At 49.3% G+C, this 21775-nt stretch overlaps 1 protein-coding gene across 1 annotated transcript in view; it reads right to left on the reverse strand.

Annotated features, from left to right (window-relative positions):
* Nucleotides 1-21775, reverse strand: part of USP20 (ubiquitin specific peptidase 20) — a 556910-nt gene that overhangs the window by 30786 nt on the left and 504349 nt on the right. The window contains exon 22 of the mRNA XM_086924837.1: nucleotides 7728-7830. Coding sequence (XP_086780963.1) covers nucleotides 7728-7830 — 103 coding nt within the window. The remainder of the gene's footprint in view (nucleotides 1-7727; nucleotides 7831-21775) is intronic.

The following is a 21775-nucleotide window of genomic DNA, read 5'->3' on the forward strand; positions in this document are numbered from 1 at the left end:
GCAGAGTTGCACACTATGCATAGATGGCCACCTAGTGTTGAGCCCGGATGTTTACAGTTTGTTTTGTAGAAAAGTCTTTGGAAGTCACTGGGTAGGCGACTCCTCCTTAGGATGATACTGCGCATGGTCATCTGCTCCAACCCCAGATTGTTTTTCGTCATTAGGGAAGTGATGGAGCTGTATAGGAAATAGTGATCTCCATGTAATATGTATCCAAGTAAGATAATACTGGAACAGATTATGGTAGCCGGGGAGGCGGGTGGACGTGTGCAACTCTGCAGCTCTACATGCCAAGAACAGATGCATACTGGTAAGTAGCATTTTCCGTTCGAGGCATATGAGCTGCAGATTGCACACTATGCATAGATTAACTAGCAGTTCCCACACCTAGCGGCAACCACCCGTATCTGTTGCAGTGGTTTGAAACTGAGTTTTTAGTACAGTTTGGCCCACAGTAGCTTGTTGTTTAGTTTGCACATCTGCACAGTAATGCTTTGTGAATGTGTGCGGTGTAAGCCATGTAGCTGCTCTGCATATGTCATCTAGGGGAATGTTCCCTAAGATTGCCATTGAAGCCCCGATTTTCCTGGAAGAATGGGCTTTTGGTGGGATTGTTAATGTGCATTTTGCTTTTTGATAACATATTTGTATGCATTTAGCAATCCACCTAGCGATCCCTGACTTTGAAATGGGATTGCCTTTATGTGGCGGTGAGAAAGACACAAAAAGTTGTTTTGTCTTTCGAAAGGTTTGTGTTTTTTCAATGTAGTACAGTAATGCTCTCTTGACATCTAAAGTGTGTAAAGCTCTTTCTGCGACTGTTTGAGGCTGCGAGAAAAACACGGGCAGCTCAACAGATTGATTAAGATGAAACGGGGAAATGACTTTTGGAAGAAATTTTGGATTTGTACGAAGAACCACCTTGTTATGATGCATTTGCAAAAAGGGTTCTTGAATGGTAAATTCTTGTAGCTCACTAACCCTTCTGAGAGACGTGATGGCTACTAGGAAAGCTACTTTCCAGGTTAGAAATTGCAATTCGCCCTTATGTAATGGTTCGAAGGGAGGTCCCATTAACCTTGTGAGAACTACATTTAGATTCCACACTGGTGAAGGTGGTGTTCTGGGAGGAATTATTCTTTTGAGTCCTTCCATGAAAGCTTTAATAGCTGGCACTCTAAAAAGAGATAGATGTTGTCTATTTTGCAAGTATGCTGCAATAGCTTCAAGGTGTAACCTGATAGACGTGTAGGCTAAGTTACACTTTTGAAGGTGCAGTAAGTATCCAATGATGTGTTGAATAGACACATCTAGAGGATCAATCTGGTTGTTTTGGCAGTATATGACAAATCTTTTCCACTTAGCAGCGTAACATGCTCTAGTGGTGGGGCGTCTAGCTTCCTTGATAACGTTCATACAGTCTGGGGGAAGGTTGAGGTAACCAAACTATGACCTCAGGAGCCAGATCGCTAGGTTGAGCTGAGCTGGGTCCGGCTGCCTGATCTCTCGACGGTTCTGCGTTAATAGGCATGGAGATAGGTTTAGTTTTTGGTTTGGTACTATAGACATTTGCAACAGCGTGGTGTACCACGGTTGTCTGGCCCAAGTTGGAGCGATCAGAATGAGCGTTAGGGAATGTTGCTGTAGTTTGCGCACCACTAATGGAATTAGTGGGAGAGGAGGAAAAGTGTACGCAAATAGTTTTGACCAGTTCATCCATATCGCATTGCCTTTGGACAATGGGTGTGGGTATCTGGCGGCAAAGCTTGGGCATTTTGCGTTTTCGTGGGTGCCAAAGAGGTCTATCTGAGGTTGTCCCCACATTTGAAAGAATGGATGAAGAACTTGCGGATGAAGTTCCCACTCATGGATTTGCTGAGTTTGTCGACTTAGCAGATCTGCCATGGTGTTTTGTACTCCTGGGACGTGTTGGGCTAATAGGAAGATGTTTAGTGGTATAGCCCATCTCCATATCTGCTGTGCTGAGAGAGCTGCAGTGAGTGTGCCCCACCCAGTTTGTTTATGTAGTACATAGCTGTCATATTGTCTGTACGGACTAAGACAGCTTTGCCTGACACTTGAGTTTGGAATGCTTTTAGGGCTAGAAACACAGCTAGTAACTCTAGGTGGTTGATGTGGAGTAGCTTTTGTAGCGGTGTCCACCTGCCTTGCGTGGTGTGATGCAGGAGGGGAGCTCCCCAGTCGGAGAGTGATGCGTCCACTGTTAAGACTACTTGAGGAACTGGCTCTAGAAACGGTCGCCCTTTGGAAAGATTTTTGGTGTTCCACCATTGCAGAGAACGATGAGTCCAACCGTCCACCAACACTAGGTCTGTTAGTTGACCTTGAGCCTGGTTCCATTGGCGTGCTAGGCACTCTTGAAGTGGACGCATTTGCAAACTTGCGTGAGGAACTATGAATATGCAAGATGCCATCATTCCTTTTTTTTTAATCAATTTTTATTGATATTACAAGAGGCAGAGTAAAATAAATACTTTTACAATTCATAACGTAATTATACAAAAGAAGACAGAAATATACATAAGCATAAAAAAGACAAACAGAAATATAAACGCAGAGGTAGAGAGAATAAACGATAACAAATCTACGTCTGAATGAGCCTTAATTTAGTATCTGAGGCCAGGTACGATCATGTAAAATTAATCTCCCCCGAATAGAATGTCCCATACTCCCTCTTTTTTCCTCAGAGGGTTAGGCCCCCTTAGTCTTGCTAGTGCTATCTCCATAGTGTGTATTTCATTTACCAGAGTCCACCACTCCATAACATGCGGTGGATCTGGAGATATCCATGCCCTAGGTATAGTTAGTCTTGCACAGACATATAGAATAGATTCAAATCTTTATTTGGACTATTTGTTTCCTGCAGATCTAATAAAATCAGATGAGCTGAAAGGTGTGATGATATAATATGTTTTCTATAATATTCCTACGACGCCCTTCCAGAACTCTGATAACGCCGGACATGAGAAAAGCATATGGATAATATCGGCAGCTTCTAATTTACATTTGGGGCAACTTGTACGTTCATTTGAACGATTATCTAGTACCCAACTTGAGATTCTTTGAGGAGTGTAATATAGTTGGCAAATGGTTTTGTAAGACTGTAATCTCATACTAGAAGACTGTACTACTTGGTTGAGTTGGATAAAGGAAGTAGATATCTGCTTGGGAGTTATACTTAATCCTAGCCGGTCGGACCATTTGGATGCTAACTTAACACAATCGTCTCCTTTTGCCTGGTTCAAAAGACAATAGCTTTTACTGATAAGTGACTTAGTCCTATCTGAATATAAGCATTGTAGAATATCCGAGTGTCGGACTTCTTTAATATTCATTCTCCGAACTAGAAAGTCTTGAATTTGCATGTATTTAAAATACATCCTATCATTCAAATTATATATTAATTTAAGTGATGAAAACCCTAATAAACCATCAGATCCATAAAGATCTCCCAAAGTTTTAATGCCGTGGCTAGACCAAGCTGTCCCTTCCCCACCTGAGAATATTTCAGGAAGTCCTGGGTTCCCCCATAACGTTAGTTCAGCATTAAAAAGGACGTCTTATCAAGAATCATAATTTGCTTCCAAATTCGTACGATATGCTTATACTTAAACTTGACTCGTTTGAAATAATTTGGGTCATTTGTTCAGGCCAAAAATTGTTTACTATCATGCCCTAACATGAAATGATGAAAAAATAAGGAGTTTTCATTTCTCAGTAGGCTACGTATCCGATAAAAAAAGAAGCAAAAAAATATAATCTAAAGTCGGGGAACGCAAGATGCCATCATTCCTATGAGCTGTATGAACACTCGAGCTGGTAGTGAGTGTTGCGGCTTGAATTTTGTTAGAAGAGTCTGCACACTTGTTATCCTTGCTGGAGAGGGATACGCTAGTGTTAACTGGGTGTTTATTGTAGCACCGAGATACTGTTGTATATGTGAGGGTTGAGATGCGACTTGGTGTGATTTACTGTGAACCCAAGTTGTGAACCAGTTGAATGGTAGCGTCAGTGTTTTGTACACACTGGCTGTATGAGCTGGCTTTTATGAGCCAGTCGTCCAGATATGGGAAGACATGAATGTGTTGTCTTCTTAAGTGTGCTGCTACCACTGCCAGGTATTTGGTAAACACCCTTGGCGCTGTTGTGACTCCGAATGGGAGCACTTTGAACTGGTAGTGCTGCCCGTCTACCACAAATCTGAGATATTTTCTGTGCGCTGCGTGGATGGGAATATGGAAGTAGGCGTCCTTGAGATCTAGAGTGGCAAGGAAGTCGTTTAGTCCCAGTAGTGGAAGGACCTGTTGAAGTGTGACCATATGGAAATGATCCGACTGAATGTAAATGTTTAGAGGTCTGAGGTCTAGGATGGGTCTTAGGGATCCGTCCTTTTTTGGTATTAGGAAATATAGTGAGTATACTCCTTTGTTCTTCTGGTGCTCTGGAACTATCGCTATTGCATTTTTCTGCAGGAGGGATATTACCTCTTGTCTGAGCAATGTTAAATGCTCCTGTGACATTGGACGCTGCCTGGGTGGTATGTTTGGGGGGGGGGGGGGTAGATTGTATTTCCAGACAGTAACCTGATTGAATAATTTGTTACACCCCCCTGTCTGATGTGTACTGTTGAAGTCTTCCCCCGACCGGAGTGGAGTGGGGCGGGGGAAGGGGAAGGGGAAGGGAGTTGGGCAGGGGTGGAGGCAGAGCGGGAATTCTTATTTTTACCTCTGCCTTTGTTATTGTTACCCCTGTACCCCCCCCCCTTTGGTAGCCCTTGCCGTAAGTGGATTGTGTGGGGGCTGTGTCTGAGGAATATCCTCTGGTGGCACCTCTATAGGATGAGCGACAAAATGAACGTCTGGGAGCCTGCGACTGCAGGGCTCCCATAGATTTGGCGGTGTCTATATCTTTTTTCATTTCTTTCAAGAGATACATCCACGTTGGGTCCAAATAGGTGTTGTTCATCGAAAGGTTGATTTAGAATGGCATTTTGTACCTCAGGTTTGAATCCTGATATATGCAGCCAGGCGTGTCTGCGTGGCAAGACGCTGGTGTTAACTGCTCTAGACGCAGTATCAGTTGCGTCAAGGGCACATCTGATGGAGGTATTTGTAATGTTTTTACCCTCTTGGATGAGTTCATGTGTCCTATCTCTGTACTTATCAGGGAGGGGTCTCATTATTGACTCTAATTCGTCATAATGTGCTCTATCATATATGGCTAGCAATGCTTGTGTGTTGGCGATACACCAGATGTTTGCTGCTTGAGACGCAGTTCTTTTCCCTGATTCGTCTAGTAACTTAGACTCCTTATCTGGTGGGGCAGCATCACCTGATGTTAGCGAGTTAGCTCTCTTGCGTGCGTTGGAAACTACAAGTGAGTCTAGTGGTACTGGCCCCTTAATGTATTCTGGGTCTGAAGGGGCGGCTTTATATTTCTTCTCTATACGAGGATTAATGATTCTAGTCCAGACTGGGTCTTTGAAGACTTCAGCAGCGTGTTTAATTACTCCTTTAAGCATTGGTAATATGGATGCGGACCTTTGTGCGTTATCAAAGGTATCCATCAGGAAGTCCTCGTCTATAGGGTCTGTATGCATGTCTTCCCCGAGATATTGTGCAGCCCTGTGTATTAGTTCGTTAAACCCTACAGTGTTTTCAGGTGGGGAAGGCCGTGATGGGTATAAGTCATCCTGAGGGACATTTGGGACATCTGGAGTGGTGTAATCAACCTATGGGTCAGGTGATCCTGTAGGTGTGTCTGGATCAGGCATTTTACCCCCCCATATCATCAGAACTATCATCTGTATGAGAGGGTGTAGGTGAATGCTGTGGTATGGGAGAGTGTGGTGATGGCATCGGTGGAGGAGAAGGGGAAGGCGGTCTTAAAGGCGAGGTAGCCATGTCCTTCTTCTTTGCAAGAGGAGCTGGAGCTGGCTTGTCCAGTGGTCGCTTCTTTGAGGCCAAAATCAACTGTCCAGTTATTGGGTCCTTAGCCAGAGTCTTTTGGGCAGGATCTGGAATATATAAGTCCTCTGCCGGAGGCGGATCTTTTGGTGCTGTGGAAGGTTTCGGCACCGAAGCGGCTTGCTTTGGTTTCTTGACAATGTCCTTTGTCGGGAAAGCAGGGGTCTTTTTCGGCTCCGAATGTTTTTTCGGCTCCAAATGTTTTTTCGGCTCCGAAGGTTTTTTCGGGTCAGGTGCTGTGTTCGGGTCCGGTTGTTTCTTTGGATCCAATGCTTTTTTCGGTTCCGGCGGTTTTTTGGAATCCGAAGTTTTGCTTGGTTCCGACGCCGAAGGAGTAGTGGGCTTCGGCGCCGATGGTTTGGATGTCGGCGTAGCCGGTGTCGATGTCTTTTTCAGTGCCGGTAAGTTGGTGCCGGCACCATGGGGAAGCTGACTCGAGCCCGAGTCGGCCGAAGGCTTAATTGGCTTCTTTGCCTGGCCCGAAGGTGGGGCAGTTGAAGTGGAGTGTCGGTGTGCACCCGAGCCCGAGGGTGTAACCTGGGCCTACTTAGGGTGTGTCGAGGAAGGGTCGGGGTCGACGGTCTTACTTACGACCCGTTGCGCTGGAGTGACGTCCTCGACATCCGAATCTTCTTCATGTTCGGAATCGCTGTGGACGTCCTGTTGTTCTGGGACGTTGACGCCTTCCTCAAAGAGGTCGTCCGGAATGGAGGATGAAGATCGAGCCATCGTTCTTCTCGCTCTTCAGTCCCGGATAGTCTTCTTGGAGCGGAAAGAGGCACAAGCTGAACAGTCCCTTGCCTCGTGCTCCAGAGAAAGGCAGAGGTTACACACCTCGTGAAGGTCAGTGTGGGGAAACTTCAACCCACATTGAGGACACTTTTTGAATGGCGTCCTTTCCATGAGCTGGAGTTGAGGCCTAGTTAGGCCCGAAGGCCGCCGACGATGACCGGAATCTAAGTATTCGACGTTGAAGAATAGCATTGAGTGGAGAAGCATTCAAAACTTATTTTCTGAAAGTTGGTGAGGATTGCGCGCCGAAGGAATTCGGTTTCAAGACGGAGCGCTGGAAACACATCCGAGCACGGTGGCGGAAAAAAACAATCTGGGGATGGAGCCGATGACCATGCGCAGTATTATCCAAAGGAGGAGTCACCTATCCCGTGACTTCCAATGACTTTTCTACAAAACAAACTGCAAACATCCGAGCCCAACACTAGGTGGCAATCTATGCATAGTGTGCAATCTGCAGCTCATATGCCTTGAACAGTCACTTACTGTTAAGAAAGATATAGAATCAAACAAACATGAGGCGGGGGCCCGCCCAGCCTCTTCAAGTGGATGATGGGTAAATGCAGGCCCGCCCTTGGCCCGAGCTTCACCCACGCATGTCCCGCACAGTGGAACTTAAGGCAGGACATTGTAGCGCAAGTGGACTCTGCACCCTCAGGCACACACTGGCTCCTGGGACACCCAGTCCCTTTTGCAGGCAAAGAAACTCCCCACTACTAGGACAATTTTGAGATCCAGATTGGCACCTGGGGAATCGAAACGCAGCGTAATTCATGGTCAGAAGCATCCATCAGAATAGTTGTTTGTTAGAGTGCTGGTTTGGCTTACAAACTATAATGAGCAGTAACTTGATGGGAGTAGTTAGGGTGCAATAGTCACAGTCCTCCACTGGGATCTTCTGTGTGTAGATAAGAGTCCTTCAAGCCATAATTTGAATCTCCAACTCACCATTATCCTTGCCTTTCACGAACGCTTCCCATTCCCTGAACCACTGCATGCTGATACAATAGATGACACTGGGAGATTCCTCTGCTTGGAACGCCTTGTTCAACTGCAAACAACAAGAAATGGCAGTTCAGCACAAAGGGATACTACCAGCAAGAGGTTAAGGATGTGCAAATAGCTGTGTTATACAAACTGCCTCGACAACCACAATCATCAGTGAACCAAACGTAGCACTGGCCCAACCAGTCAAAAACCATTGTACATAGTAAGCTTCAAAATAAACTAAAATAGCAGACAACTAGTAGATGCCAAGGACAAAAAAAGATACTTACCCATAACTATACTTCTCCAGCTCTGCTATTCTTAGCTTAACATGCTTGAATTATTCCTCAGCAGACAATGTTAAAACAACAGTGATAAGAAACATAAATTTAGCATTGCATGATGTGTAGCCTATCCACCTCATTATATGGCCAAACAGTAAGTCAATAGGATGAAGAGGCTATGAACGCCACTCCCCCAAGAGGCATCCATGGATCAGATTTTCATAACAAAAAAGATAAAGGCAGGTGACGAGCATCAATGGAAGGGGAGCAGGAAGAGTTGCAAAATAATCTATGAAAGATACCGACGCAGGAGCAGTGAAGTAGCAGGTAAATAAATTTTTTGATCACTGGATCTTTCATAAATTCATATGACTGAATTAAGGATAAAGAGCAGTTCCAAACACTACTGAATAAGGCATAAACAAAACTCACTTTATCTCACCTACTTTTTGTTGGCTTTAGGACTCTGGGCACCCTCCCATTGCTAATCAATGCCAGGGTGCAGGTGCTCTCTTCCCCCAACATGGCTGCCACTGACCCCTGCTACTGCAGCGTGGTCTGTATAGGTGCACTCTAGTAGCCAGGAGCTGGCTGGAACCCTTAAAAAATGTTGCCATACCAGCCTGCCAGCCTGCCCATAGCTAGAATGAGGGAAGCTCCTGGAACCTTCCAGGACAGGGGAGGTGACACCAACTGCCACTGCCAACTGCCAACTGACGCTATATAAGTAAAGGGAGGGAAACTTTCTAGTCAGTTGGGGCATCACTGACCTGGGGAACCCACGCAGGAGTTTTAGGCGGGAGGGCCTAGTGAGGAACCTATGCTACTGGGAGTGACAGGATTTAGGTGCTGCCTCTTAAGCTGGGTGAGGTGTCCTAAGCTAGCCCCCTGATCTGGCCCAGTGGTAGGGAACCCCGGGGTCCATTTGCAGTGATTGAGGAAAAATTCATCCAGCCTCCAACTCAACCCCCCCCCCCACCCCCCTCTTCAACTTCAAGAAACAAGTAACTAAGGGCGCAGAACCATCCAAGCGCCAAGAAAACTGCTTTCAAGTGACCAGAGACTGCTGGGGGAGCGACCAGATACTGGACTGTACTGCCCTGCGCATCTCCTGCCTTCAGCTGGGCCTACCTGTCTCCCCCTGACTGAACTATGTGAAGAGCTCTGTAATCGGTTCCCCTCCTCAAGCGCTGTGTCAGAGACTGCCTGCCTGTCCAGTCTGGCTGTGAAAATGCCCCTCAAGCGCTTGACTGTCCTCACGCTGAAGCCCCCGCGTGAGCGCTGACTGAAACTGCCCCCTTTGCGCTTCTCTGCATCGGCGCTAGCGCTGTACCATAGCGCCTTGAGGCACTTGAGGAGATTTGCCCCTGCGGCGACGGCGCCGCCCACGCGACGCTTTGGAGGCGCTGCTGGCCTGTCCTGTGGCCGCCTGTCCCCGCGCTGCAATTGGCGCCGACGTTGACACCCCCCTCGGCGGCCCCCGGTGCCAGGAGAGGGCCGCCGCACCGAGATCGTCAGGCCGCGTTAGGCCTGAAGCCTGCCTGGGCCCTGGTCAGGTGAGCGGGAGTGCTGCCGCGTCATCGGCCGTGCCCCCGCCCCAGCCTTCAGCCATTGGTGGACCCTGCCGAGCCCCGTAGAGTAGGCCCGGCACCCCGAGCAGGCTGCGACTCCTCGCGGAGGGGCCAGGAGCCTTAGAAGCCCCTCCGCCTTGCCCCGCAGTGAGTGTCCTTGTCCACGGCGGCGGTGCGCGGAGCCAGCGCCCTGCACCGCGCCGGGCAGCAGGAAGCCCCGGAACGGCCCGGAAACATCGCGGAGGGGGCCGTGGAGCCTAAGTGCCCCCTCCTTTCAACCCCACATATCGGCCTTGCCCCGGCCCCGGCGCTGGTGCCCAGAAGCAGCACCGGGCCGAGGGAGGCCCTAGGGAGGGTTGCCGACCCCTCCCCAGCGCAAAGCCTTCGCAAGGGCCCTGATCAGGCCGAAGAGCAAAAGGTAACCCTAGGGAGGAGGGCAGTAGGCCAGGAGAGACCAGAGGTCGCCCCTCCCCCGGGGTGAACTGAGACTGGGCCCCGTTGGCCCCTTTATGTGCCTCGAGAATAACTGGGACTGGCTGAAGCCAGGCATACTTCGAATTAACCATGCATGCCTTCTAATGGTTGTGGGGATTTGTGCCTGGTACTGATCTTTCTGCAGGGGCGGGCTTCAATAATTCCCGGAGGGAGTAAACTCTGACGCTACATTGGTGGTTGATGTTTAGTGGCAGTCTACGCCACTGGTTTAGTTTATGCTTAATTAACTGTACACAGGGCTGCTTAGGAGACGCTCTTTTCCCTGTACTGAATTTCTTGCAGGGGTGGGCTCGACAGTTTCCTGAAGGGATCCAACTGCGACATTTATTGATTTATTCAAATGGTATTCTGATGATCTGATGCTGGGTAGCAAAACGATCAGTATTCACAAGAAGAAAGGCTTGTGGCTGTGTTCTTTGAAGTTATCTGTTGTACTGGAAGTACTTGCTGAAATGTTTTATCACTTTCTATGAAGTGTAATTTAGAAGGCGTCCATAAGAGGTTTAATGTGTTATTTTAATGCAATGCTATGGTCGCTTCTTGTAGGATCCTCCAGGTTTATGGAAGTACCCTCTTTGCCTGCTAAAGAGTATGATGCGGCAGGCTATGTTATTTAATGTTTCACTGCTTAGATGAGCTGGTTATTATTTTAATGACAAGTCTTACTGCAACTGCCTAATGAAATGCTTAAATGAAATACTAATGATTAGTTAAATGCATTACTTGCTTGATCCAAAGTCTATGTAAAAGATCTTGATTTTCAAATACAACTACTGGTGTGGTCTCCATTATTGCGCCCACTGTGTGTCTCATTGGATGAGTGTGTTAGGTAGCTGCTTTACACGCAAGCCCCTGGCTGCCTTCCTGCTCGAGCCATGCTACCCCATGGAGAGCTGGTGGCCCCAGTTCCTATAATGATCATGAAAACTGAGGTACGAGGGGGCAAGTTAAGCTTTCAAACTTCCTTAATCAAGGGTTGTGGACTTGGAAACCGGGAGTTTGGAATCTGAGAGGGGGCGGACACGTCTACCTCAGAGTGGACCCTGGTTGCTGAGGCTCTCAATCACGGATGTTTACTGCCCCAGTCTGAGATGCAGTGTTCTTGCACCAGGTGATGTAATGAGTTTTAGTTATTGCCTTTGTGATGTTTGGTCAGTGGCTTTGATCCTTTCAGGTTTTTTCTTTGTGATTTAGGAGTGAGTTGAGGTGCACATCCAAAGTAATCACCTGATGTGCGTGTGTGTGTACATATATATATATATATATATCTCTTTCCGATCTCTTGCAGGATGTCCAGTATATTTGCTTGAGTCTAATTTCATATTATTTGCTGCTTGTTTATTAATCAGTATTATTCATGCATTTAGATTATTGCTTGTGTGTTTGAATCTTGTGCATTTGAGATCTGGGAAAGCCTTTCTGTTAGAGATCATTGTGTAAAATAAAACCCCAAGCCTTATTCTAAAGAGAAAGTCCTTGCATTTTGTAAAATAAAACCGTTTTCTAAAGGTGTTGTGTTAAAGTTTATGGCTACGCCGGGTGTTGGGCTACTGTGTGGAAGGTTCTGTGTTATCTGATAGGCGCAATCAAAACAGTGGGACATCAAGTGGTGGAATGTGCTGTTTAATAGAAACCGAGTACAGCCTTGGCTGAGGTCATAGTGGTGCCGACTCAGCCAAAGAGCACAATAGACATCTTGTCCTCCGGTATCGATGGAGTCTGCATCAGCGTTGATGCTCTGGGAAGTGATGTGGAGCTGGAGGCAGAGTCAGCTCAGGAGCCATGCGAGGCCCAGTGGTAGTTTCAGAGGGTCCAACTGGCACCGAGGGCAAACCCACAAGCAATATCCCAGATGGAAGACTTATCGGCTCCTCAGGGCCAGCAATCGTGCCAGAGGGACTCGGAAAGGATCCGAAGAGTCAGAGCAAGGCCCAGAGAAACGGTTGAGTATGCCTTGGCATAGCAGATGGCCCGGATACTCTGATTGTACGGGGACATGTTGCGGAATATGCTCTGCAGTCAACTGCCTTCTGGAGCGAGATGGAGAGGTATGGTGACACCATTGCAACTTATTAGACTTACTAGAGTGGCAGGAGTCCCTCAATTTACCCAGAGATATGAAGCATGAAGGAACAGACGTCAGCGCAAGTGAGTGGCGCCTACATAAGCACCACGTGTCATTCTCGGAGCGCAATAGAGTCAGTGTAGAGCCGCATGGAGCCACCAACTAGTTTGTGTGCAGAGGTACTGCTGAGAAAGTTTTCAGATCCAGTTTGGAGCTTGGGGAATATTCAAATGTTGATGCATCTGCTGTTAGGAGTCTCTATCAGAACAAAGATACTTTTGCAAGAGAAAATCCAAGTCAACATTGACAAAATGTTCCACTTCCAGAGGAAGGCACTCCTCTGAGAATAGACAGTGATGATCTAATAACACCTCCCCTCACCTCAGTTTTCCACTTTAGTGGGAGCGATATCTGATTATCTGGCAAAATGGACTTCAATCATGAGATAAAAGGGGCCTAATTACTGTATCTCATGGATGCTTTTATGTTTCAAGTCCACTCCACTGAGAGTTCATCCAAAATCATCAGATACCAATCCTAAGGAAAGAACCATCGATCCGATTAAGAAAACTGTTTTGCCATTCTGTCTCAAGTCGGCTCCCAGCATGTTCTCCAAATGTATGGTGGTGGTAGTAGTAGCTTACCTGCAGAGAAATGGATTTTTTTTATTCCTTCGGGACAAATAGCTAACAAAAGCTCACAGTCAGACAAAAGTTAACCAGGATTTTGTACAATCTTTGGAGCTGCTGCATAGGCTGGGTCTCCAGATCATCCATCAAACACTGGTCTAAAGAGGATGGACATCCTCCTGTGGTGGAGAGTTTATCATCTATCCGAGACAAATGCTACTGCTGGGGAATATCAGCCAGGCAAATCTCCGCCTTTCTGGGCTCTTTGGCATACTGTGTTTACACTGTCCAAATGCAAGGCTGCATTTGAGACCCCTGCAGCAACGCCTAGAGGAAAGCAAGGAGGTTCCCCTGGACTTATGTAAAGACCATCCCATACAGGTCTTCACTCGCCACTGTGTCTGTTACACACACACTCACTCACTCTTCTTTCAAATCTAGAAGTCTTACCCCTTATGTCACTAATCTCTGTCCAAACTAGAAGGTAGTGCTAAAAATATATTTTATTTTCAATGCCGCAACGCCTAGAGGACCAATGTGGTCAGAAGAACAACTGAGAGGGCGAACTGATCATAACATTTTCAATGAAACAATCTCAAGCATGGTGGTGTAAGAGGCAAAAGTTACTCAAAGGAGTTCATTTACAAAAGGAGCTACCGTTGAAAGTCGCAGTGGATGTTTCCCTTTCAGGACAGGGAGCCCATTCAGATGCAGTGGATAGCCAAGCAAGCCTCAACCCATATACATTTTCTGGAGCGGAGAGAGGTCCACCTAGCCTCCAGCTTTTTCTGCCATCCCTGCAGAAGATATCAATAATCCAAATTCAAAGAGACAATACCACGACCAGGCATTACCCGAATAGGCAAACAGGCACCATATTGAGACATCTTTCAATGGAAGCAGAAACAATCTGGCGCTGGTCCCTGGCCAGTAAACGTACGCTAATAGTGGCACACATTTCAAGGACAATGAATCAGCAAGCAGATTTTCTCAGTTGCTATAGGAAGAGACTCATGAGTGGGTTTTGGACAACAAAGTCGTAAACCGCACCATGAAAGAGAAGGGTATCAACGTCCATAGACCTCTTCACAACAGCAAAAATTAGAAAAATGCCAAGACTTCACATCCAATCTATCAGAAACAAGATTTGAGGAATTACCCTTTTGATCAGTTGGTCAAGATAGGAATATGCTACTTACCAGTATGCATCTGTTCTTGGCATGTAGGGCTGCTGACATTCATATCTGTGCATAGATCGCCGCCTAGTGTTGGGTCCGGATGATTGCACTTTGTTGTCCTGGAAGAGTCTTCGAAGTATCATGAGATAGGTGACTCCTTCCCTGGACTACAGTGCGCATGGGCATCTTCTCCATCCTCAGATTGTTTTTCGCCATTGTGGCAGAGATGGAGATAGTAAACTAAGAGATGGCCATGCCAGAGATAATGTTGCAGCTGCGACGGGCACCGGGGAGGAGGGCGGGCGATATGAATGTTAGCAGCCCTACATGCCAAGAACAGATGCATTCTGGTAAGTAGAATATTCCGTTCGAGGCATGTGGGCTGCTGAATTCATATATGTGCATAGACTGTATAGCAGTATCTCCTCTAGCGGTGGCTACCTGTGCCAGCTGCAGCAGTTTAAAAAAGAGTTTTGAGGACAGCCTGGCCTACAGCAGCTTGCTGTTTTGCTTGCATGTCTACATAGTAGTGTTTGGTGAAAGTGTGTATGGTGGTCCATGTGGCTGCCTTACAGATGTCTTCAAGAGGAATATTTCCTAGGAAAGCCATGGATGCCCCCATTTTCCTTGTAGAGTGTGCTCTTGGAGGGATGGTTAAAGTGTGTTTTGCCTTTTGATAACATATTTGAATGCATTTAACTATCCATCTGGCTATTCCTGACTTTGAAATAGGCTTTCTTTTTTGTTGTGGTGCAAAAGCAACAAATAGTTGTTTTGTTTTCCTAAATGATTTAGTCCTGTCCACATAATAAAGTAGAGCTCTTTTTACATCTAATGTGTGTAGGGCTCTTTCAGCTACTGACTGTGGGTTTTGAAAGAAAACCAGCAGTTCTAATGATTGATTGATATGGAAATTGGATACAACCTTAGGCACGAACTTAGGGTTGGTTCTAAGAACCACCCTGTTGGCATGTACCTGCATGAAAGGTTCTTGAATTGTTAGTGCTTGTAATTCGCTCACTCTTCTGAGTGAGGTAATGGCAACCAAGAATGCAACCATCCACGTTAAGAATTGTAGTTCGCATGAGTGTAGAGGTTCGAAAGGAGGGCCCATTAGTCTAGTCAGTACTATATTTAGATTCCAGACTGGGGAAGGGGGGTGCCTTGGAGGGATCACCCTTTATAAACCCTCCATGAAGGCTTTGATTGCTGGTACTCTAAACAGTGAAAGGTGTTGCCTGTTTTGAAGGTATGCTGCTATAGCAGCGAGGTGTAGTCGTATAGAAGAGTATGCTAAGTTACATCTTTGTAGATGCAGCAGGTAACATATAATGTTTTGTATGGAACTGTCTAAAGGGTTGATTTGGTTATTGTTGCAGTAAATAACAAATCTCTTCCATTTAGCTACATAGCACGCTCGTGTGGTTGGTTGTCTTGCCTCCCTAATGATGTTCATGCAATCTGGGGGCAAGTTAAGGTATCCAAACTCTAAGACCTCAGGAGCCAGATCGCTAAGTTCATCGGATTGGGATCTGGGTGTCTGATTTCTCCATGGTTCTGAGTTAAAAGATGGGGTGCAAGGCAGAGTCTTTGATGAGGAACTACTGAAAGTTCTAGGAACGTGGTGTACCACGGTTGTCTCGCCCATGTGGGAGCAACTAGGATCAGCGTGAGCGAGTGTTGCCGCAGTTTGCGTGCCACCAGCGGGATTAGCGGTGCTGGGGGAAAAGCGTACGCAAATCTGCCTGACCACTTCATCCATATCGCATTGCCCTGTGACAACGGGTGTGGGAATCTGGCGGCAAAGTACTGGCATTTGGAGTTTTCTTTTGTGGCAACCAGGTCTATTTCTGGGTGACCCCACTCTTTGAAGAATGGCTGGAGAACCTGGGGGTGAATCTCCCATTCGTGTAGTTGTTGGCTGTGCCTGCTGAGCAGGTCGGCAATCTGATTGTCCTTCCCTGGAAGGTGTTTTGCTAGGAGAAAAATGTTTTTTGGAATCGCCCACTTCCATATGCTTTGTGCCAGATGGGACAGCTGTGGAGAGTGCGTTCCTCCCTGTTTCTTGATATAGTACATTGCGGTGTTGTTGTCCGTCCGGATCAACACCGTTTTCCTGTACAAGTATTTCTGAAATGCTTTTAGGGCTAGGAATATTGCTAGCAATTCTAGTTGGTTGATATGCAGCTTTTTCAGTTTGGTTGTCCAGAGCCCTTGTACTGTGTATTGAAGGAGATGGGCTCCCCAGCCTGTCAGTGATGCATCCGTTGTTAGTACTAGTTGTGGAACCGGCTCTTGGAACAGTCGCCTCTTGGAAAGGTTTTGTGGGTTCCACCACTGCAGAGAGTTGTGAGCGCGACTGTTGTGACCTCTGTCCCTCTGGCCGGTCACCCCCACGCACCTCGCACACTCCTCGTGAGTGCGACCAGGCTGCCCCTTGTTCCCGCCTACTGCCGCCACCACTGCCCGCAGCTGTGACCCTGTGACACCGCTGATTGCTGCTCCTGCCCCGCGTTGATTTTGCGTTTGCATTTGTCTCCCCCCTGTGTTCTCTGCTCTCTCTCCGTGTAACGCTGTACCTCTGTGACTCCATTTGTTGTATCCCCCAGTGTATTTGCAGGCCCCTGTTTAATTTTTGTATCCCCGTTTTGTTTAATATTGTACCCCTGTGATTTTGGCGCCCCCGGCCCCTGCCGCGCTTCCCGCCACCTCCCCGCTCCCCGCCACTCACCTCTGCAGCCCTCACATTCGCCGCCCCGCTACCGCCTCCCAGCTGCCCCTCCCTCCCACTGGGCCATATAGGACGAGGTGAGCGAGGTGGTGAGCAGTGACCTCTGTCCCTCTGGGCCGGTCACCCCCACGCACACTCCTCGTGAGTGCGACCAGGCTGCCCCTTGTTCCCGCCTACTGCCGCCGCCGCTGCCCGCAGCTGTGACCCTGTGACACCGCTGATTGCTGCTCCTGCCCCGCCTGCGCTGCGTTGATTTTGCGTTTGCATTTGTCTCCCCCCTGTGTTCTCTGCTCTCTGCTCCGTGTAACGCTGTACCTCTGTGACTCCGTTTGTTGTATCTCCCAGTGTATTTGCAGGCCCCTGTTTAATTTTTGTATCCCCGTTTTGTTTAATATTGTACCCCTGTGATTTTGGCGCCCCCGTCCCCTGCCGCGCTTCCCGCCACCTCCCCGCCCCTCACCTCTGCAGCCCTCCCATTCGCCGCCCCGCTCCCCGCCTCCCAGCTGCCCCTCCCTCGCTCCGCCCCCCCACTCTCCACATATGGCAGAGTGGCCTACGCGCAGCGGGCGCGCCCTAAGCGCGCCGAAGGTGAGCCAAAGTTAAGACCGTCTGCGCCCAGTGCCAGGACCCCTGGCCCCCGCAGACACCAGCCCGCCCGCCGGACGTACGACGCCGCCACCCTCAACGCACTCAACGCCGGCCGAGTCCCGGGCTGCTACCGAGCCACCCCAAGACGCACCCACGGACCCTTCTGCTGCAACTCCTGCAAGTTCACCTGCATCCGGCACTGCACTACTCCAGCACCTACCAAGACCAAGACGAGCAACAGCAGCAGCCACCTGAAATGCATCCTGCTCAACACCCGCTCCGTCCACAGGCACGCCATCGAGATCTGGAACCTGCTCGACACCACAGCCCCAGACGTCGCCTTCTTCACGGAAACCTGGATGAACGCCTCCTCAGCGCCCGACATCGCCACCGCCATCCCAGACGGCTACAAGATCATCCGAAGGGACCGCATCAACCACACCGGAGGAGGCATCGCCATCGTCCACAGGAACACCATCCGCATCACGACCAACACCGACGACACCCTCGCAACCGCCGAGCACCTGCACTTTCAGGTCCACATCAACCCCAAGACCACCCTCAGAGGCACCCTCATCTACAGACCCCCGGGACAACGCACACAATTCAGCGAAGACATCGCCGACTTCATCAGCCCGCACGCCCTCTGCTCCGCTGGCTACATCCTCCTAGGGGACCTCAACTTCCACCTGGAGAATAACCACGACCGCAACACCACCACCCTGCTGGACAACCTCGCCAACCTGGGACTCAAGCAGCTGGTGACCACCCCCACCCACTACACCGGACACACACTCGACCCCGTCTTCTCATTCAGCAAGGACATCACCTTCAGCCACGCCACCGGACTCCACTGGACGGACCACAGCTGCGTCCACTTCAGCTTCGGAAGGACCACGATCCACCACCACCAGCAACAGGTTGCACGCAGGAGCTGGAACAAGATCACAGCCGACCAGCTCGCGACCTCCCTGAGCATGAACCCTCCCACCAGCACAACGAACCCAAGCCAGGCGGCCACCAACCTCACGAAGTGGATCAGCGACTGCGCAGACGAGCTCGCCCCCCTGAGGACCCCGCCTAGCAGACTCGGTAGCAAGAAAGCCCCATGGTTCACCGACGAACTCAAGAGCTCCAAGAAGACTGCCGAGCTCTCGAGAGAACCTGGTGCAGAGACCCAACACCGGACAACATGACTGCCCTCAAGCTCGCCACCCGAAAACACCACCAACTCATCCACGCCACCAAGAAAACTGCATTCAAGGAACGACTGGACAACAACGCACACAACAGCAAGGAACTCTTCAACATCGTCAAAGAGCTCTCCAACCCCAACGCCAGAAACAACGACATCATCCCTTCGCAAGACCTCTGCAACTCCCTCGCCTCCTACTTCCACAACAAGATCGCGGACATACACAACAGCTTCAGCACTCAACCGACGCACGCCACGACCGAACCACCGCCCCTCACCACCACCCTCCGCGCCTGGACCCCAATCAGCACCGAAGACACCGTCCGCACGATGAACTCCATCCACTCTGGATCTCCGACCGACCCCTGCCCTCACCACGTCTTCAACAAGGCCGACGCTGTCATCGCACCCCACCTGCGGGACATCATCAACACCTCCTTCGTCACCGCTACCTTCCCGGAGAGCTGGAAGCACGCCTAACTCAGCGCCCTACTCAAGAAGCCTTCGGCCGACCCCACCGACCTCAAGAACTACCGCCCCATCTCGCTGCTCCCGTTTCCCACAAAAGTCATCGAGAAGACCGTCAACAAGCAGCTGACCGCCTTCCTCGAGACGAACGGATCCCTCGACCCCTCGCACTCTGGCTTCCGGGCCAACCACAGCACCGAGACCGCCCTGATCGCAGCCACCGATGACATCCGAGCGCTGCTCGACAACGGAGAAACAGCGGCCCTCATCCTCCTCGACCTCTCCGCGGCCTTCGACACTGTCTGCCACCGTACCCTAGTACAACGCCTCAGCAACGTCGGAGTCCAGGAGAAGGCACTGGAGTGGATCATCTCCTTCCTCGCCGGAAGGACACAGAGAGTCCGCCTCCCTCCGTTCAGATCTGAAGCCACCGAAGTCATCTGCAGCGTTCCTCAAGGCTCCTCGCTCAGTCCAACCCTCTTCAACGTCTACATGAGCCCCCTCGCAGACATCGCACGCCAGCACAACCTCAACATCATCTCCTACGCTGACGACACCCAGCTGATCCTCTCCCTCACCAACGACCCCGCCACCGCCAGAGCCAACATTCACGAAGGGATGAAAGAGGTAGCCGAATGGATGAAGAACAGCCGCCTGAAACTGAACTCGGACAAGACGGAAGACCTCATCCTGGGATCCTCACCCGCCGCTTGGGACGACTCCTGGTGGCCCCCTGCCCTAGGCAGCGCACCCAAACCAACAGACCACGCACGCAACCTGGACTCCTCCCTCTCCATGACCAGACAAGTCAACGCCGTCTCCTCCTCGTGCTTCAACATCCTGCGCATGCTACGTAAGATCTTCCGGTGGATCCCCGCTGAGACCAGGAAGACGGTCACCCAGGCCCTCGTCACCAGCCGTCTGGACTACGGCAACTCCCTCAACGCCGGAACCACCGCCAAACTCCAGAAGAGACTCCAGCGGATCCAGAACGCCTCAGCACGACTCATCCTGGACATCCCCCGTCGCAGCCACATCTCCGGACACCTGAGAGACCTGCACTGGCTCCCGGTCAACAAGAGAATCACCTTTCGACTCCTCACCCACGCACACAAAGCCCTACACAACCAAGGCCCACGATACCTCAACAGCCGCCTCAACTTCTACGCTCCCAAACGCCAGCTTCGATCGACCGGCCACGCCCTCGCCGCCGTCTCCCGCATCCGAAGAGCCACCACAGGTTTCGCCTTCAGGAAGCAACTCAAGACCTGGCTGTTCGAGCAGTAGCGGACCCCCCTCCCCCAGCGCCTTGAGACCCTCTGGGTGAGTAGTGCGCTATATAAATGCGATGATGGATTAATTGATTGACCAACACTAGGTCTTTTAGTTGTCCTTGAGCCTGGTTCCATTGCCGTGCTAGGCATTCCTGTAATGGGCGCATTTGAAGTATGGCATGGGGGACAATGAATATACAGGAGGCCATCATGCCTATGAGCTGCATAAAGCCTCGAGCTGGCAGAGAGTGTTGTGGCAGCAATTTGCGAATGAGTGTCTGCATACTGGCTATCCTTGCTGAGTTTGGATATGCCTTCGCCACTGAGGTGTTTATAGTGGTTCCCAGGTATTGCTGTACGTGGGATGGTTGCAGATGCGATTTTGTGTAGTTGATTGAAAAGCCTAGGCTGTGTAGCAACCGAATTGTTTGAGACGTGTGTGCTGCACACTCTTGGTACGATTTTGCTTGTATTAGCCAATCGTCCAGGTAACGGTAGACATGGACGTGTTGCCTCCTGAGATGTGCTGCCACTGTCGCTAAGCATTTTGTAAACACTCTTGGAGCCGTGGTAACCCCGAAGGGCAAAACCTTGAATTGGTAGTGTTGACCTTCTATTGTGAACCGGAGGTATTTTCTGTGGCCTGGATGGATGGGTATGTGAAAATATGCATCTTTGAGGACCAATGTTGCTAGGAAATCTCCTTGTTGTAGCAACGGGAGCACTTGTTGTAGTGTGATCATATGGAAGTGCTCCGATAGTATATATTGATTTAGGGGTCTGAGGTCCAATATTGGTCTGAGGGAACTGTTCTTTTTTGGAATAAGGAAGTATAGGGAGTATACTCCTGTCCCTTGTTGGTGGAAAGGGACTTGCTCTATGGCCCCCTTTTCCATCATGCATTTCACCTCTTGTTGTAGCAGGGTGATGTGTTCCGTGGACATATGACGATGTCTGGGTGGTATGTTTGGTGGTGTAGAAGTCAGTTCTAGGCAATAACCAGACTGGATAATTTTTCTCACCCACCTGTCCGTGTTAATTGCGTGCCAGACAGGAAGGAACTGTCGTAGTCTGCCTCCGACCGGTGTTAAGTGGTCTGGAGGTAGCGTATTGAAGTCACTGTTTTGTGGCAGTGGAGGCTCTGGTGTTATAGCCTCCACGTCCTCTTCCCTTATTATTGTTACCTCTGTAACCTCCTCTGGTTGTGTTCTTGTTGAAGGAACCTTGTGTGTTACTTTTGTATGAGGCAGATGTTTGCGAGGTATTTCCTCGTGTATTTGCTCTGTATGAGGAGCGTCGAAAGGATCCCCTATGTTGCAGAAATTGCAATGCACCCATTGATTTTGCGGTTACTGTGTCTTTTTTCATTTTATCCAAAATGGTGTCGACAGCAGGGCCAAATAGAAAGTCCTGATTGACAGGTTGGTTAAGAATGGTGGACTGCACCTCATTCTTAAAACCGGAAAGACGCAGCCATGCATGTCTGCGTAGTAAGACGCTAGTGTTAATTGACTTAGCTGCGGTGTCTGCT

The sequence above is a fragment of the Lissotriton vulgaris genome, chromosome 5, assembly GCF_964263255.1.
Source record: "Lissotriton vulgaris chromosome 5, aLisVul1.2, whole genome shotgun sequence".
In the NCBI taxonomy this organism is placed as follows: Eukaryota; Metazoa; Chordata; class Amphibia; order Caudata; family Salamandridae; genus Lissotriton; species Lissotriton vulgaris.